Source organism: Ptychodera flava, chromosome 4 (assembly GCF_041260155.1).
Source record: "Ptychodera flava strain L36383 chromosome 4, AS_Pfla_20210202, whole genome shotgun sequence".
In the NCBI taxonomy this organism is placed as follows: domain Eukaryota; kingdom Metazoa; phylum Hemichordata; class Enteropneusta; family Ptychoderidae; genus Ptychodera; species Ptychodera flava.
This window is the reverse complement of record NC_091931.1, coordinates 17,673,490-17,693,335: the sequence shown is the minus strand read 5'-3', so window position 1 is coordinate 17,693,335 and position 19,846 is coordinate 17,673,490. Positions and strand designations below refer to the sequence as shown.

The 19,846-nt window shown below is 39.1% G+C and overlaps 1 protein-coding gene across 1 annotated transcript; it reads left to right on the top strand.

The window, feature by feature from the left end:
- The first annotated feature begins 576 nt into the window (after nt 1–576).
- LOC139131091 (delta-like protein 4) lies at nt 577–19,280 on the top strand. The gene is made up of 6 exons (XM_070697042.1): nt 577–773; nt 4,169–4,282; nt 6,418–6,546; nt 15,093–15,206; nt 16,700–16,798; nt 19,219–19,280. Exons 2-6 carry the CDS (start codon nt 4,204–4,206, stop codon nt 19,263–19,265), a joined length of 468 nt encoding a protein of 155 aa, XP_070553143.1. The 5' UTR covers nt 577–773; nt 4,169–4,203; the 3' UTR covers nt 19,266–19,280.
- Nucleotides 19,281–19,846: the final 566 nt, after the last annotated feature.

Genomic DNA, 19,846 nt, shown 5'->3' with positions numbered 1-19,846 from the left:
CCCGCTGTCTAACACAGAAATTTTGACTGACCGCCCCCCCCCCCCACACACACACACTCACACACACCTAGCAAAGTTAAATGTCAATGCATGTATTTGTAAAATTACATAAATACAGCAACAGTAAAGATCTGTCAGATACTGGTGTACCCGATTATTCCATGACGGTTGACAAAGGTGAAACCAACAAAATGAAATTCAAAGTCACAGCAAAATATAAAGCTGTTTATGATATAACCAGTATCCAACCATATAGCATTGTTTAATTAGGATGGGTTTCATCATAGGATTTCAAAAGGATATCTGACAGGGCAAAATTAGAGAAGTACAGGGGGAGAACATGCGAGAGCCTGAGGGAAAGTGTCATAGGGGGATCCCCTCTCTTGCTTAGAAAATTTTGAGAAATTGATGTGTAAAATGGTGCAATCTGAAAGGTGTTTCAATTATTTTGCACCAGAAAATGAGTAAGACACCTATTCTTTCCCTCCACATTTCGAGCAACCCCCTAGTGGCTTTAATATTTTTGAGTGCCCCCTCAGATTCCTCCCATCCACGGCCGTAAATAATGACGGCTCCCTAAAACAGTTAATAAGACCATCGTGTTCACTTCTAAAAACATTCAAAAGCAGCTTTGCGCTGAACACGTCTATGTCCCATCTCATCAGGTTGCGGAGACGATGAATTTACCTGCAGCAACGGGGAGTGTATCCCCGAATACTGGGAATGCGACCATTGGGATGACTGTGGAGATTTATCCGATGAAGTCCATTGTGGTATGTCATATATTCAAAACTTCCTCCTTCGATAAAGTACAATATGTGAAGATACAACGATCACTTAACATATGAATACTCTAGACTTTAGCCCACAGATGCTATTTGGATGGGTATCCACCCGGCACCCGTGGCACATGGTCAGTCTGTCTGTCTGCCTGTCTGCCTGTCTGCCTGTCTGTCTGTCTGTCTGTCTGTCTGTCTGTCTGTCTGCCTGTCTGTCTGTCTGTCTGTCTGTCTGTCTGTCTGTATGTATGTATGTATGTATGTATGTATGTATGTATGTATGTATGTATGTATGTATGTGTGTGTGTGTGTGTGTGTGTGTGGATGGATAGATACATGGATGAATGGATGGATGTGTCTGTGTGTGTCTGTCTGTCTGTTTATCGGTCTGTATGTATGTTTGTGAGGATGTCCGTTCACTCAATTTTTTTAAGAATCGTATTATTTACAGGCTTGATATTTGGTGTGTAGACGCATCGTATACTTTTGGCGAACTGTCTCTTTTTGTTTTCATAGTATATGCAAATTAGCACCGTGATTATATGCAAATTAGCTACAAAAAGTCATTTTGGTCAAATATAGTGATTTCAAACGGGTTCGAACTCACAACATACGGCACCCAGTCATCTAGCAGAGAAGCCACAGACAAACCGCTTGGTCAAATCCCCACTCTAAAAACAGAGTGGTTCAAAACCCGAGCTTATAGTTGTTACAAAAATCTTCTTCATAACCCCTGTAAAACAGCGTTAAGAGTTTGTGTGCAAGTCCCCCGGGATGACCTAAATTAGATTTGTTCAAATTGTGATGAAATATAAGAGTTGGCATTTTTAAGGCATGTATTGGCATTTTTAAGGCATGTATTTTTGTTTTTGGCCTAATAGTCACGCTCGATGATATCAAATCGATTTTTGAGTATTCTATGTAATCTTAAAATGCGATAGTTTCATTGAACCATTTGGTTTCCAAGATTCCGTCCGTTTTACCAAGATAATATACAAGCACTTGTCGATGCAATGATGGCAATTGTGTTTCCTCATTCCCTGTATTCTTCTATTTGAAGTGACCCATAAACCCTGGGGGTTTTGTGACCTCTTCCATTTCAGATCATGTCAAATTATTGGTAAAATGTTGGCGATGCTACACGCTACTTGTAAGAAATTACTCTGCTAATATTATTATATAAATCTTTGTTTTCTTGTAAATTACGAAGAGCGAGCCTCTTCTAGAATCAGATAGTCTCATCTTTAATTTATGACCATACGAACCTACAACATTTCATTTTCTGGCTACTGGTGGTGCACGAAGCAAAACTCATGGCCGCCGAGTAACAAGTACTGTATCAACGATTAAATTTATTCATGCAGATGGAAAAATCACAGAACTTATATTTGACCACGAAATTTCGCATAGCCACATGGAAACACCATAAAAATCAGGCTGGAAATTTCACTGTCACAAGGGTTGTGATTACATTAAATCTCTGGTCTTGACTTTAGAGTTACAAATGTTTTTGAAATGCTTGCTATTTGTTGTCCGATATAATAATGATTACGATATGGTGAGCTTTGTGTTATAAGAGGGCCGTCTTTTCTTCTCATCTTTTTTAAAGCAGTGCGCTTTCTTTTGGACTAAATGTCGTTGAAAACGACATCTCAGACTAAACCATATGAGGTACCTGCAGGTGATACAAAATCATGTTGCAATTATGTTTCATCCCTATACGCCACAAGAGTGATTTCCTACATGACCTTCGCAATCGCACTTGAATTGTTAGAAACTTAAGTCTTTTAGTCCGATCGTATATACGTCCGCTGCATGAAAATTTCCCTCAGCAAAACGTCGGGAAGGGTTTTGCCCAGACCACGGTCCAAAGGGACCGTGCCCAGACCGCGTGACCTCTATATCTGCCGTTCAAAATGCAACTTTCCTGCATTTCGTTCACTGTAGTGTGAATTGAACGAGCTAAACTGGCAGTGCGATTCATGGGACACTACGGAGTAGCTCAGATGAACAAGGCTGCTGTAAAGTGTTCACTGAGATATACATGCCATCATCGGTGAATTCTATTGGCTTAAATACATTCACGCATGCGTACACTACATGGCTAAGAAATTACTAGTAACACGATTGGAACTAATTTGGGATAATTGGATGGTGAAGTAATGTCGATTTAATCTACAAATGTTATCTCATCTGCTTTTCTTTTTCTATTACACACTTGTTTTTATGAGTAATTTGCGATATTGCAACATTCAGCTATATGGCACCTAACACTTTTGAGAAATTTGCAAAATATGAAAATCCAATTATCCCAAATTAGTTCCAATCGTGTTACTAGTGCTTTTACAACAGAGTCAGCATATCGTTGAGATTTCGGGAACCCATCTTATCCTGAAACCCTTCTTCCAATAATGTAGACCCACTCTCGTAGAGATAAAACAACTTGTGGCAACAATAAAGCCATCGAATCCATTCTGAATCGGAATCCATAATGTATAATATACGGCTAGTTTTCAATCGGGTTCGAACCCACAACATATGGCATCAATCGCCTAACGGAGAGGCAGCAGACAGAACCGCTCGGATCAATCCCAACTCTCAAAAAGAGTGGTTCAATAACCGGGCTAAGTTGTTACATTTTTCTGACTGCGACTGCTCCACACGTTGTAGAGTTCGTGAAGCACTCACGCAGGTACACTCACTATCACACATCGCACACACAAACATTATGGAAGCGAAGCAATGAATACAACGCTATAACTGGGCGAACGAGTAGTCTCGGGGACAATTCTGTCCACCAGCAGAACTATCAACCCAGGGTAGAAAATGTATAAAGCCAGTATGTACAATGTATGAAGCCTCTATGCCGCGCCTCGGAAGCTTTTCGCAAATTGGTCTACCAAAATCATTCCATAAAGTTTGTGTGCGATGTGTGATAGTGAGTGTACGAATGTGAGTGGTCATGAATTCTACAGCGCGTGGAGGGGTCGCAGTCAGAAAAATTACAACAACCTAGCTCTGTTACTGAACTACTCTTATTATGGCGATTTGGCCGAGCGGTTCTGTCTGCTGCTTCTCCGCTAGGTGACTGGCTGCCATATGTTGTGAGTTTGAACCCGACTGAAAACACCGGATTGTCACCATTGAATCATTTCCAAACAGCCGATCAGCTACACAACAGTCCTCGTTTTAAATTGCTGTAAATAATCTACCGATGAGATATCACCCTCCGAGCCGCTGCACATCACAGGCTAACGTGCAGCGTCACGGAAACATGTAGCCAATTGGTTGCATGTCCGCAGGGCCATGTTAATGTCTTCATCTATCAACCGGCATTCTGAATATGAACGCAATGTAACAGGTTTGTTGTTTGTCGTTCCTTTCCTTAGGTTGCCATCCAGATGATTTTGTCTGCGACACTGGCATGTGCATAACAGGTGACTGGGAATGCGATGAATGGGATGACTGTGGAGACAATTCCGATGAAGCCCACTGCGGAGCAGGTAAACGTCGGCCTCATTCAGACCAATACAATCAATTAACGCCACCCAGAATCGATTCTCGATGAAGGAGACCGACCACAACTAAAGCATTAATTCAACTTGTCTGTGTGGTTGGCGCGAATCCCTAAAATACATTTTTAGAGAAATTGTACGTGATATTTCCTCACAATTGTTTTCACATTGTTAACTGAGTGTCACGGTAGCACCTTTTTAAACTATCAGTCTGGAGTACTATGACGCGATTGGAACTAATTTGGGATAATTTGATCGTTATATTTTTCAAATTTCTCAAAAATGTTAGGTGCCGTATAGCTGAATGTTGCGATGTTACAAATTACTCATAAAAACAAATGTGTAACAGTAAAGAAAAGCAGATGAGCTAAGATTTGCAGATTAAATCGACATTACTTCACCATCCACTTATCCCAAATTATTTCCAATCGTATTCTATGTACTTAGAACATAATTATAATATTATTGTGATGTTTCGTTTTTGCACGAGTCAAACCAGTGCATCGCAATTTAGATTGGCATCGAAAATTTCCGTTTTGCACGAGTCTGTCGTTATAGAAATAAAGGGAAAGGGGCGAGCCTTGACTAGCGTGTTAATTTAGGCTTTCCTCTCGCCCGCATCTATCAATAAACCATTATGGTCAGGGCGGACTCTATTATTGTCCATTATATTATCAACAAACTCAAGAAAACCTTAAAAATTTACGAAAATTTCCCTCGCGAAAGACAATGGGGCCCAAAACTCGTATTACGCATACAAATGTTGTATTCACTTAACAGTGACGTGCTGCGCGTTTCTGTCAGTGAGTAGTGTACTGTCAGCGGGCTGTAAAACGTTTTTTCAAATCCGGAGATTTTTTTGGAAAAAAGTGTCTAAACTTGGCCAACAGGTGCTCCATTTCATTTTGTGATTTTTCATGACCTTTATGAAAGGGCATGTAAACAAACCATTACTGTGTATTTGTGGTCAGTCACGTGGTTAAGCTCGACCAATTGAAGTGCGACGGACAGGTCATAGAATATAGTGCACATTATTCAATCATCAGTCATCGATATGGCTCACCTTCACGCCAGTGTGATCAAAGGTCCAGGAAATCATAATTGTATCCAGCCTGTGTCTTTCAGATACCCCGTACATGATCATCCTGGATTGCAAGGTATTCTGTTAACATGTTTACTAAAAAAAAGTACTCTCCTACAAACGTCCCTTCAGCATTCCCATTCGGAGGTTGATTTGGTTTAATGCTATGTTCGATTTTTCTCATCTTTGTGCCGTAAGCTTACTTCTTTACAGGTATGCTCATCACCCTAGAAACCATTGAGAATATACCAAGTTCTAATGGCGAAGGAAATCAGCCAATTTTCCAGTTGGGCTAATTTCCTTGAAAAAACAAAACCCTGGGTTTCCAGATACTACTGGCCTAGTTCCTTAACTCCCACGCTTTTTTAGTCATTAAAAACAGAAATAGTGAGAAATTATCATCAAACGTTACAGCTACTGATCCTTAAACACTTATAAATATTTTATTATCGGAAACTTGTATTGGCTCACTTTGAATAATGTCAAGAAAATTAAATTTCCTTTGTCCTTTTGAGGAAACGACAATTCTTTTTTTCACCAAAGCGTGATCGGCGACCATATTAATTTAATTACTCAATCAATCGGACATAATTTGCTTCCTTAATCTGAAACTTTGCATGGTGAATCTTGCATTTAATTCTTGAACTTTAAAGTGGATAATGAAACATTTCGAGGAGAAAAGTATTAGGAAGTGTTCAGAGTTTTTTTGAAGAAGCGTTATATCGATGGAATACGATTAAACCCAAAAGGTTTTTCTTATGTCGACAATGAATCCTTCTTGCGAGTTCTTTAATACTTGCAGGGCGTGCTATTGGTAATGAAAGGTTCAATCATTGGAAAAGGATTTGCAGGTCCTTTGCTCCTCGCAGCCAATAATTTTTGGTACATTTTCTCTTGGTTCTTTTGTCCAGAGTTCCGTATATCGTCTTTTTGTAATTTTTCGGATAATTCTCTGCAGTAAATTGCTTCGCTAGAATTCTCATTTTATTAACTCTAGGTCCCTGCATTAATATTCTTATGTTTTCACATATCTTTTGCCAAGAAAATGAACCGCCTCCACCGGCGTGCGGATATGGGTGTTTGAACGGAGGCATTTGCGGCTGGTCAGGATATGGATTGGAGTTCGATTGTTCTTGTCCCGCTGAATACACTGGAAGATTCTGCGAAACAGGTAAGCTTTGAGGTTGTAACGATTAAGTTATTAACGACAAATGATCACTGATGGCATCGGTGACATGGGGCCTTAGTTAGTGACCACTACCTATCTGACGTACAGATTGATATATGGCGGGTGCCACATGTGGGGCAGGATGCGCTTACTATTTTCGAAACACCTGACATCACTTCTTGGTCTTCTGGCCAGAGGTCCATATATCTTTCTTTCATGAATATGACTTTGTTTGTGTACCGTCTATTTACTGTATGTTCTGTGCTGTTTTGTGTCTATGTTTACAACTATTGTTTAGGTACTCCCAACAGTAGCCTACACCACCTCTTCTGTACATTCTCTAAAACCTCAAAATATTGAAATCCCCAAATTTCTGCCCCATATGATAAAATTGGTACTATCATTGCATCGAATAATTAAAATGAACATTAATATCCAGAAAATCTAATTTCCGTCTGGATGCGGACAATATATTCAAAGCCTTACTGGCTTGATAAGCTAAAGTGTACACCGCTTTCGACCAAGTATTCTTGAAGAGAGAAGAAGACCCAAGTATTTGTAATACGAAACTATTTCAAGCATTTCACCACGGAAATACCACTTTTCTAAACGGGAGGGATGACCCCCTTTTCGAAAAATCATAACCTTCGTTTTGTCGAGGTTAACCTCCATACGCCATTTTGTACAAAATGTAGAAAGAATATCAATTAGACGCTGGAGATTTCTAATCGAATCGGCAAATATTACCACATCATCTGCATACAGGAGGTCAAAAAGGTCGCACATATCTTGTGTTAGCTGAATACCCATTTGACCAGATGACATGAACATATGATTGAGTTCTTCAATAAAGAAACTAAATAGTATTGGACTGAGAATGCATCCCTGTCTCACTCCAGCTGAGCATTCAAAATACTGAGACGATACATTACCAGCCCGCACACAAGACTTGATACCACTATACATAGAATGCAAAATTTTAATTATTTTGCCTTTCATACCCAGTGACAAAAGTTTATATAACAAAAGAGAGTGGTTAATTCTATCAAAGGCCTTGGAAAAGTCGATAAAGAGACAATAAATTTTACCGCGTCTTATGCTTAAATATTTTTGAATGATAGAGTGCAGAACAAAAATATTGTCAACAGCTTATTATAATAATAATAAGCTAGAGCATTCCAGTTTAAAGTACTGCATAATATACTTCCAACCAATGTAACGTTATCAAAAATGACACCATCAAGAGTTGACTCCGAGAAATGTACCTTTTGTGAGGAACAGAGTGAAATACTGGTTCATTTGTTTCATGATATGTGTAATTGTGGTGGAATTTTGGGAGGGTATTTATAGGGAAATAGAATTGGATTTCAGAGTCACCCAACTGTTAGGCAAATTATTCTTGATGATGGAAGATTTTCTTTATTTTTAAACTTTGTAATCCTTGCTGCTAAATACTACATTTATAGATCAAAATATCAAAAACAAAAACCAAGTTTGGGTGCTTTCAAAAAATATCTGCAAAATATTCAAAACTTGGAATTTCATATTGCTAACAAAAAGAATAAGTTGAACTCTCATCTTAAGAAATGGGGACAGTTTTTAAGATTATAAGTTTTCTTTTTCTCTTTCTTTCTGTCTCTTGTGTGTGTCAACTTGATATTCCTTTTATTTACAAGTACAAGACCTGTATTATTATTATTATTATTATTATTATTATTATTATTATTATAATCTGTATTACTACATGAAAATCATGAGATATGTAAAAATACATTCATGTAACAATTGGAAAACCACCTTTTTGTAAACCTCAAGTGTCCCAATAAAATGTTAAATACAAAAAAAAAATATTGTCAACAGTACTATGATTCTTTCTGAGCCCTGATTGGCAATCTGACACTATATTTGAACTGTCCGACCATGTGGTTAAACGAACATTGAGGACTGTGGTAAAGACTTTACCAAGAGCATTTAGGAGGGAAATACCTTGTCAGTTGCGAGTCTATTTATTAGTCTTTTCTGATATATTCTGTGATTCACTCAACTCATATGTTTTGTAGTATTTTTGTTTTTGAAAAAAAATTCCAATGTACCCCCTTTGCATATGGGCCGGAGGCCTTGAAACGCAAATAAAAGATTATTATTATTATTATTATTATTATTATTATTATTATTATTATACAACTATTGTCTTACAAATTTTGACCTAGTGTTATTGGATTATGGATTGGTATGATAGCGATTATTTTATTAAGTTTGTTGTATTGAATTCTATAAGGGTTCTCCACAGGGGGATTTTGTAGGGGTTGGCCACCCCCTGTTTTGGGAACAATCTATTCATATGTTAATGACTTGACAAAAGAATGGACTTGTTTTTATCACAACAAAATATTATGCAAATTATACATTATAGTCGCCCACTGTTTTTCAAGCCATGGAGAACTCCGTGTATTGTATTGTATTGTATTGTATTGTATTGTATTGTATTGTATTGTATTGTATTGTATTGTATTGTATTGTATTGCATTGCATTGCATTGTATTTTTTTTATCATATACCTATGCCCTGTATTGTGTCTGTACTGAGTTCAGTGACATGATTTATCATGTTTATTTGCATGTCAATAAAGTGATACGCCTTGTTGATTGCATATGAAAGGAATGATCAGTACGTCTTTCTTTCATTCAATTGAATATTTGCATATAAAAAAGTGATACGACCTGTTGATTTACATAACAAAGCCTGATACGGCCTGTTGATTTGCATACCGGACTACTTACATGGTGGCGCCCTAATCAAAACAAACTATGGTGCCAGCACAGGCTCTTGGCACATTGCTGGGATAATAATCGTATTTAATATGTAGAATATCTATATACGACTTGATTATTCAATAAAAAGAATCACTGTACGTGATATTAGTGTAGGCCTAGGCCTATAGGCCTACATGTTGACTGGCATTATACACGAATGGCTATGGCTCGGGCCCGGCGAACGCACTGCATAAACATCAATGTGTAGAATGTCTACAAGACTTGATTATTTAATAAAGAATAACGGTACGTGATATTACTGTACATGTGAGCCAGCTTAACCAAGCGGCTGTAGAGCTCTGCAGGGCTTGGGCCCGGCTTGGGCCAGTTGTCCACCGCTGCACAGACAAGATGAAAAGGCCAGAAAGCTTTTCACCGCTCGATTTCATAAATCAGCGAAATTCATTAACTCTGAGCGTTTCCGGTGATAAAAACTGGTCAACGGTCAGATGGTTGCATAAACAATCGATCGACTGACCTCTTTTGCCTAAAATCATACCTTACCCTATGCTACTGGCGAGAAATCGTCCTAAAATCGGCTGGGCACACCAACCCAGCGCCGGCCATTTTGAATGAGCTGCATGTAATGTATGCGCCTGTGCATTACAACCCTTGGCAGATGACGTATTGTCTTTCAATTGCTCTTCTTTCATTGGACGCGTGCGTTGCAGGAAGCTTATTCAAAATGGCCGGCGCTGGGTTGGTGTGCCCAGCCGATTTCAGGACGATTTCTTGCCAGTAGCATAGGGTAAGGTATGATTTAGGCAAAAGGGCCAGTCGATCGATTGTTTATGCAACCACCTGACCGATGACCAGTTTTCATCACCGAAAACGCTCAGAGATCCTGAATTTCGCTGATTTATGAAATCGGGCGGTGAAAAGCTTTCACGCCTTGAGTTTATGTCTGTGCAGCAGTGGACAACGGGCCCAAGCCGGGCCAAAGCCCCGCAGCTACAGCCACTCCCGACATGTACAGTAATATCACGTACCGTTATTCTTTATTAAATAATCAAGTCATGTAGACATTCTACACATTGATGATTATGCAGTGCGTTCGCCTGGCCTGAGCCAGGCAGCCATAGCCACTCGGTATAATGCCAGTCAATATGTAGGCCTATAGGCCTACACTTATATCTCATGTACGGTGATTCTTTTACTGAATAATCAAGTCGTATATAGACATTCTACATATTAAATACGATTATTATCCCAGCAATGTGCCAAGCGCCTGTGGGTGCCAGTCTATGATTTTGACTTTGACTACGATATCATGTCCGATCTCCAAAAGTGGCAGGGTTTTGAAGCATAGGGAAATGCGGGGTAACTAAATAAAACACATGTGTCGATATCGGATTAACCTGCTAGTAGTGCTACCAATTTGAACAAATTAAAGAGCAGAGCATCACACCGTACGGGCATGCCGGCACTGACAGATCGATGACAGACCAGCTGTTCGGTCCGTGCATAAGCTCAGACGCGCAGACGACAAGCAAATCGGACATGTCGGAGGACCGGCAAATTCAAAAGCACAACTTTCAAAAATATCGTGTATTCATGGTAAATGCGATCTGGAAAATAATACCAAACACAACACTTGCATGTACCGTACCGATTCGGTAGATATCCTACATGTTTGATGACAGAGTTCAAGCATTTCTCTGCTCAACCGTAAAATAATTGGCAATGAGCCAGCTGATAGATTACGTCAGACGCTAGTATATCAATCCGCCTTAGCAAGATGACGCAAACAAATGTAGTCCATCAAGAAAAACCACAGTGAAACGTATCATATTTCAGTATACGAGATTTATTCATTTAATAACGTGGGCATAGGTATATGATAAAGAGGTTATTCCTCGATATCACCTCTTGGTAGGGTCGTATTGCTGCTCGTGCGGTTGTGGGCCGCATCACACTCGTCTTCGACTCGTGTGATGCGGCCCACAACCGCACTCGCAGCAATACGACCGCATCAAGAGGTGATATCGAGGGATAACCTCAATATGTATTGTATTGTATTGTATTGTATTGTATTGTATTGTATTGTATTGTATTGTATTGTATTGTATTGTATTGTATTGTATTGTATTGTATTTTAGCATAAAGCAAACCAAGCGACGATATACCACGAGACTTTGACTCAGTTCACGACATATGTGTACGAGCGATATAGCGTGATGTGAAGTGGTCACCGAGCGGTATACCGTCGCTGGGTGTGATTTATTGCTATTATATCATAACAGTATATTGAAATTCTGGCATGGAACGTAAAAAAATGGATTTTTGCTCTTGCCGAGAGCTTGCACGTCTGTTACGCGTGCTATATCGCGAATATAGCATGGTTCTTTTCGCGTTTCGACCAATCAGATCGCTGTATTTGCGCCATCAATATACTGGTGTAATATTATTTTATATCATACTATTGTATTGTGCTATATTGTGTCGTGTTGTGGTGTGTTGTGTTTTGGTGCATTCTATTGTATTTTATCGTATTTTATTTTATTTTATTGTATTGGAATGAATTGTATTGTGTTTTGTTGTTTTATTGTATTGTGTACTATTGTATATTGCTCTGCTATGCTGAGCTGTTGTGTTGAATTGTTTTGGTGTGTTGTATTGTATTGTATTGTATTTAATGCATTATTTGTGCGGTGTCGTATTGTGTTACATTGTATTGTCTTGTATGGATTTTTGTATTTTATTGTATCATATTGTTGTGCGATGTGAGGTACAGGGTAGTGTAGTGTAGTGTAGTGTAGTGTAGTGTAGTGTAGTGTAGTGTAGTGTAGTGTAGTGTAGTGTAGTGTAGTGAAGTGAAGTGTAGTGAAGTGCTGTGTAGTGTAGTTAAGCGTTGTATGTAAAATGTAAGCATGATATAATCTTTTCAATACTCTGCAGAATTTCCGAATTGCGAAGTGGATGGCTGTTTGAATGGAGGTAGCTGTATCATCGATATCGTTGATTCTTGGTGTTCATGTCCCTACCCGTTTACTGGATACCAGTGTGAAACCGGTGTGTATAGTGTAGTCATACGTATATGATCGTGAGCAATATGAAAAACTTTTTGCAAAAAAGTACTCTCCTGTGGTCACTTTGTAGATTCTTTTCACTTTTCACACATCAAAGGGGATAAAATGGGCAAGGGGCAATTTTTCTTCGTTGAGGGGCGGGTAAGTTTTAGTCTTTTTTCGGTTGGTAAACTACGTAACAGGCACAAATCTTAAATGTGTAAAAAAATGGCCAGCCTCCATAACTCTTAGAGGTCAAAACACCATCGTGGCGAAGAGTAATTTTCAAAACTACCTCGATAGCCATAAAATGACCGTGAAAAACTCACGTGGGGATTTGTGGAAAGGCTCTATTAAAGTTACAAATAATCAATACTGAATGGATATTTATTTTGAGCGTTCATCTGGTATGACCTGCATCTGCCGATCGCTGATCGATCACTACTATTATGTCTTAAAACACGTGAGCACATTCAGTTCACATCTGGCTTGTATTTGATTGTATCGTAGTGCTGTGCGATGTTGTGTGGTACAGGGTAGAATAGTGTAATGTACAGTAGTGGTGTAGTGTAGTGTAGTGTAGTGTAGTGTAGTGTAGTGTAGTGTAGTGTAGTGTAGTGTAGTGTAGTGTAGTGTAGTGTAGTGTAGTGTAGTGTAGTGTAGTGTAGTGTAGTGTAGTGTAGTGTAGTGTAGTGTAGTGTAGTGTAGTGTAGTGTAGTGTAGTGTAGTGTAGTGTAGTGTAGTGTAGCGTAGTGTAGCGTAGTGTAGTGTAGTGTAGTGTAGTGTAGTGTAGTGTAGTGTAGTGTAGTGTAGTGTAGTGTAGTGTAGTGTAGTGTAGTGTAGTGTAGTGTAGGGTTGTGTAGTGTATGTAGGGTAGTGTAGTGTAGTGTAGTGTAGTGTAGTGTAGTGTAGTGTAGTGTAGTGTAGTGTAGGGTTGTGTAGTGTAGTGCAGTGTAGTGTAGTGTAGGGTAGCGTAGTGTAGTGTAGTGTAGTGTTGTGTAGTGTAGTGTAGTGTAGTGTAGTGTAGTGTAGTGTAGTGTAGTGTAGTGTTGTGTAGTGTTGTGTAGTGTAGTGTAGTGTAGTGTAGTGTAGTGTAGTGTAGTGTAGTGTAGTGTAGTGTAGTGTAGTGTAGTGTAGTGTAGTGTAGTGTAGTGTAGTGTAGTGTAGTGTAGTGTAGTGTAGTGTAGTGTAGTGTAGTGTAGTGTAGTGTAGTGTAGTGAAGTGAAGTGTAGTGAAGTGCTGTGTAGTGTAGTTAAGCGTTGTATGTAAAATGTAAGCATGATATAATCTTTTAAATACTCTGCAGAATTTCCGAATTGCGAAGTGGATGGCTGTTTGAATGGAGGTAGCTGTATCATCGATATCGTTGATTCTTGGTGTTCATGTCCCTACCCGTTTACTGGATACCAGTGTGAAACCGGTGTGTATAGTGTAGTCATACGTATATGATGGTGAGCAACATGAAAACCTTTTGCAAAAAAAGTACTCTCTTGCTGTCACTTTGTAGATTCTTTTCACTTTCCACATATCAAAGGGGATAAAATGGGCAAGGGGCAATTTTTTTCGTTGAGGGCGGGTAAGTTTTAGTCTTTTTCCGGTCGGTAAACTACGTAACAGCACAAATCTTAAATGTGTAAAAAATGGCCAGCCTCCATAACTCTTTGAGGTCAAAACATCATCGTGGCGAAGAGTAATTTTCAAAACTACCTCGATAGCCATAAAATAACCCTGAAAAACTCACGTGGAATTTGTGGAAAGGCTCTATTAAAGTTACAAATAATCAATACTAAATGGATACTTATTTTTAGCGTTCATCTGGTATGACTTGCATCTGCCGATCGCTGATCGATCACTACTATTATGTATTAAACACGTGAGCACATTCAGTTCACATCTGGTTTGTATTTGATTGTATCGTAGTGCTGTGCGATGTTGTGTGATACAGGGTAGAATAGCGTAATGTACAGTAGTGGTGTGGTGTGGTGTAGTGTAACAAGTGTAGTGTGGTGTGGTATAGTGTAGCTAGTTTAGTGTAGTGTAGTGTAGTGTAGTGTAGTGTAGTGTAGTGTAGTGTAGTGTAGTGTAGTGTAGTGTAGTGTAGTGTTGTGTAGTGTAGTGTAGTGTAGTGTAGTGTAGTGTAGTGTAGTGTAGTGTAGTGTAGTGTAGTGTAGTGTAGTGTAGTGTAGTGTAGTGTAGTGTAGTGTAGCGTAGCGTAGTGTAGTGTAGTGTAGTGTAGTGTAGTGTAGTGTAGTGTAGTGTAGTGTAGTGTAGTGTAGTGTTGTGTAGTGCAGTGTAGTGTAGTGTAGTGTAGTGTTGTGTAGTGTAGTGTAGGGTAGTGTAGTGTAGTGTAGTGTAGTGTAGTGTAGTGTAGTGTAGTGTAGTGTAGTGTAGTGTAGTGTAGTGTAGTGTAGTGCAGTGTAGTGTAGTGTAGTGTAGTGTAGTGTAGTGTAGTGTAGTGTAGTGTTGTGTAGTGTAGTGTAGTGTAGTGTAGTGTAGTGTAGTGTAGTGTAGTGTAGTGTAGTGTAGTGTTGTGTAGTGTTGTGTAGCGTAGCGTAGCGTAGCGTAGCATAGCGTAGCGTAGCGTAGCGTAGCGTAGCGTAGGGTAGTGTAGTGTAGTGTAGTGTAGTGTAGTGTAGTGTAGTGTAGTGTAGTGTAGTGTAGGGTAGGGTAGTGTGGTGTTGTATGTAAACTGTAAGCATCATGCTTTAATCTTTTAAATACTCTGTAGAATTTCCAAATTGCGACGTGGATGGCTGTTTGAATGGAGGTAGCTGTCTCGGTGATGGCGCTGATTCTTGGTGTTCCTGTCCCTACCAGTTTACTGGATACCTGTGTGAAATCGGTATGTACAGAGTCGTCACACATATATGATCATAAGAAACAAGAAAGCCTTTTTGATTGTTGAGGGGCGGGTAAGGTTGATTCTTTTGCAAGGCGAGCAACTTTGCCACGAGGGGTGTAGGATCCAGTGGTTTGACGACATAAGAGGCAAACAATATTGTTTTATAGGTGATGGCATAAGAAATGTGATGGAAAAGGTGCCTTGGATGTGAAAAGAAACTTTAAATTTGTTACAGAAGGAACTAACCGACAGCCTCCATTCCTATAAATGTTAATTTCTTCACATACTTCAGAGCAGTACATTAGCATGCATGTCAAGTTGGAAAACTACGTACCGGGTTCAAATCTTAATGTGTAAAAAATGGCCATCCGACAACACTCCTAGAGATAAAAAACCATCGTCCAAAGTATTTTTCTAACCTACCCGATAATGATGAGATGACCCCGAAGAACTGACGTGGGAATTTTTGAATGGCTCTATGAAGTCATAAGTAGATCTGAATGGATACTTATTGAGCGTTAATTGGGTACGACCTGCATGTGACGATCGCTGATGATTTATTTCTGATATTCTTTAGAGTTTGTCTGTGCTGATAATGTCGCAAGTGAAAGCGGGGGATCATGTTTACTCTGTGACAAATTCGACAATGAAATGACCTGATCCTGTCCACCAGGTGTTACGTGCTACCACTGCAAATCTGGTGGATACAGGCGTCTGTGATATTGCTCACATACAGTCAGGGTGCTTGTGCTCTCTTCGAAGTCTGCAGTGCTGTGTCGCTCGTGACTTCCAAATTCAGTTTCCAATTTTCTAATGTGACAGACACGCCTGGCGCAAAATCAGTGGCGTCAAAGATCTGCATCATTTACATAATATTTACGTACAGGTTTTATCGCCAAAGTTTACTTCCGGTTCACTTTCTCCTTTCAACACAAGAACAAAACACTTACCCTAGGGCCGATAGTTTCATGAAAGCATGTACCGTTATAGATTTTAGCTTATATTTTTGACATGAGTTTTGTATCTGAAAACACGTAACTGCTGCTCTAAGGTAGTACGTGCCTCAAAAATGAAAGACTGGTATTTTTTCTCAAGCTTTCATCGCACAAACTTTAAACCATCTCTTTCAAAATCAAGAGGAAAAACCGGCGTCACCGTGAAAAACCCAATATTTACCAGTCAAATGGAAGCAACCCTTTGGTGTCTTTATGGAAGAAAACAAATTCGCTGTTTTCACAAAACGTAGTCGGTTAAACCTGTTTTTATTCCGTAAGCTTTAAAATGAGCCCCCGCAAGTGGTATGCCAAAAGAGTATTGTAAAAGACTAAGTGTCTGAAGATCTGTCCCCAAAGCGTATTCTACCTTAGAACCCCATCCGGCCCAGCAAATAAAGCCAAACAAAAATATCGTATATAGTATTATATAGTGATATCGAGGACGAAAACCTACGATTTATATTAGCTTATCAGTAATTGACCAAATTTATTTTGTAGAAATTCCAAGCTGTCAATCTTGTTCGCCAACTGCATCTTGTAACCAGGCACCATGTGATTGCCAAGGCGACTGTGCAGCGTCAGGAACGCAACCCCCAGGTAAGAAATGCCACACGATATTGTACATGTAAGCTTACATTGTAAAAAAATTTGAAGCCCCGTGTGAGTGAAGTGGTTTAGTTACTGGATAGAAATTACGCGGGGAGGGCCGGTGTTTTGCAAAATGACGCTGCGCGAAAAACTGATCCTTCATCTTTCAGTGTTTGCAAGAAAAAGTGAACTACCCCATTTTTCATGCGTAAAAGACGATGACCCTCCCCCTGTGCGTCATACGCTATATTTTGCCTTTGAACTTTCAGCCTTAACTCTTTACCCCTTACAAACGTACTTTCATCCAAGGTTTCAAGTACTTTGATGAAAAAAGATCACATTTACCGAAAAATAATTATATCAACACCTTGCAGTAAAATAGACATTACTTCACCATCCAATTATCCCAAATTAGTTCCAATCGTATTTAAGTCAACATTTTCTTTTACACCCAAAAAATTTGATATGGTTTGCACAACATCTATGAGGGCGCTCTTTCTATTTTACTAACTCTTTTTGTGAGGGTTCAGTCTCAAGTTTCAGTGTGCAAACTTCCTTTTGCGCTCCTTACTGTCCCACTTGAACCTGTGACCTTTGCAACGCTCGAATTCAAAAACTTGCAACTCGTTTCGATGTGGGCACCAATTTGTACAAGATTTGCGCTCGAACTTTGCGAAAGTCTGAGGGTCCACTCAAAGGTCACGGGTTCAAGCACAGTCAGTCTCCTGGGTGGGGGAGGGATGGGGTTCTTTTTGGAACAGTTTGTTTTATTTTATTTTATTAATTTTGACTGTGAAGTTTCAAATAAAGATTTCGACTCCAATCTGTTTGACTGCTTTCTTTATTACCTACAAGTCCATATCTCCTCTCCACTCTAATTTCTCGGCAAACATTGCCAGCCTGTTAATCGGCTGTGCGTATCAGCGGATTGGATACTGGTCGGTTTGCCATGGCGCGGCCTCTAAATGACCAATCACAGAGTTCCACTTCATTTACAACTTACAGTATGTTCTCGTTTCTGTGCTTGAGGGAGGATCTTTTAAAGACAGGGTTGTTTGTGTGTCAGATACTCAGAATCCCATCCCCTCTATGCAGGGGATACTGTTTTATCGATGACTTTAATAAAAAGACTTAACATCAGTCATCACAGATACTTCCCAATTAGGCAGCAGTCATCCTCACGGACAGACTGTCATTTTATGTCAAATTGAATGGAATTTTACCTGTTAATCCTTTGAGTGCTGCAATTTTTCCGATCCAAATTTTAGTGCAACATTTTGCCAAATTTTATGAAATTTCCACTAACGTTTTTGATAATTTTGGATCAAAAGGACATCACATTTTATTAGCTAAATTTTTTCATCAAAATTTTGGCAAAAATCTGTAAAAAATTGACTGAGGTATATCTTAGAAATGCAACGGAAATTGACTTTGGAGTTAAAAGGGTTCATTGAAGTACTGTACTTGCTATTTCAATAGTCAGTCTGAAAGAGGTTTCGGCCGGGTGGGGAAGGAGGGAAGTAACGGGTGTATTGGCTTGATTTGTTATTCGTGTTGAGTCTATGGTATTTGTTATACAACCTGTCTAGGTCACCAACAGTATACATTCTTTTTTCTCTTTATTTCACATACTTAGATCAATTGTTAACACTATGCTGCACTCTGTCTAACAACACTCAAACCTATGTGAGCAAAGTACATGTTTTCAGACAGACCAACTCATCACGCGCATCATAACGCGTCTGATAATCGAAAAGCTCTAAATTTTGAATTTGATCATCTTTATTTGACACAAAGGACCCTCATTATTTTTACTCTATCGTAATGTAAATGCTATACTGTCAGAGCGGTTTTTTTTTAAAAGGACCGCACTTCATGATAAACCTGCTTTTATTGGCCTTTTCGTCATCTTAATAACGCACCTAAACATACTCATTAACCATAGACTGGCTGTGAAACTGACGCGTTATTTATCAACATGCACTGAAGACTTCTCATTTCAAAAGTTAGTTCATGCTATGCATCATCAGTATGCATGTACATATGCATGTGTGTTATATGTATATGTGTTATATGTATGTGTGTTATATGTATATATGTATGTATGTATGTATGTATGTATGTATGTATGTATGTATGTATGTATGTATGTATGTATGTATGTATGTATGTATGTATGTATGTATGTATGTATGTATGTATGTATGTATGTATGTATGTATGTATGTATGTATGTATGTATGTATGTATGTATGTATGTATGTATGGTGTGCATGTATGCATGCATGCATGCATGCATGCCTGTCTGCCCTCCTGTCTGCCTGGGTCTGTCTGTCTGTTTGTCTGTTTGTTTGTGTTTGGATGAGGGTATACTTCTGTGCGAATGTGTGTCTTCATCAATCATGCATTTGTTCATTAATTTCTTCAAGGAGTTACTGAAATTGGCACTGAAGAGAATATATATGGCGCCGACTAAAATCGTTATCAACGGTGAGTTTCTGACAGGGCTGTGAGTTCTTTAAAAAAACTTCTGGTTTTACTGATGAATCCGCTTTTTAACCCATTATTTTACCAGAATTCCGCGGACATGAATCTGAACGGAGACAATATGACATCAAATCGATTCCAGCAATCATTATCATTCAAGGCAAATAAATTACCAGGTCCAATAAACAGTAAAAACAAACACACAAAGAAACATAAGATCACTGACAAAATCGGTAGTACAATCTTGAACCACTATATAAGTGGTGGTACCAGGTGTCCGGAATGGGTAAGCGTACCCTGCTAGCATGCTACACCCGTCAAGAGATTGAACTAGTGTGACAAAGTTATTGTACGGTAATTCAGCTATCTGCTAAATTACTGTTCTGAGTCAAAGTCGGGAATACTGTCTTTCATCATCTGAGTGACAGATTTGCCATATTTAGATATAAGATCTCCATATCTACCATAGAACTTCTTAAAAGATCTAACCAACCTACTTTGTGAAAATCCTTGTCTCACCAGCTTAAGACTAATAAGCTGTGTCTCTCTGAAAATCTCCATATGAATCAC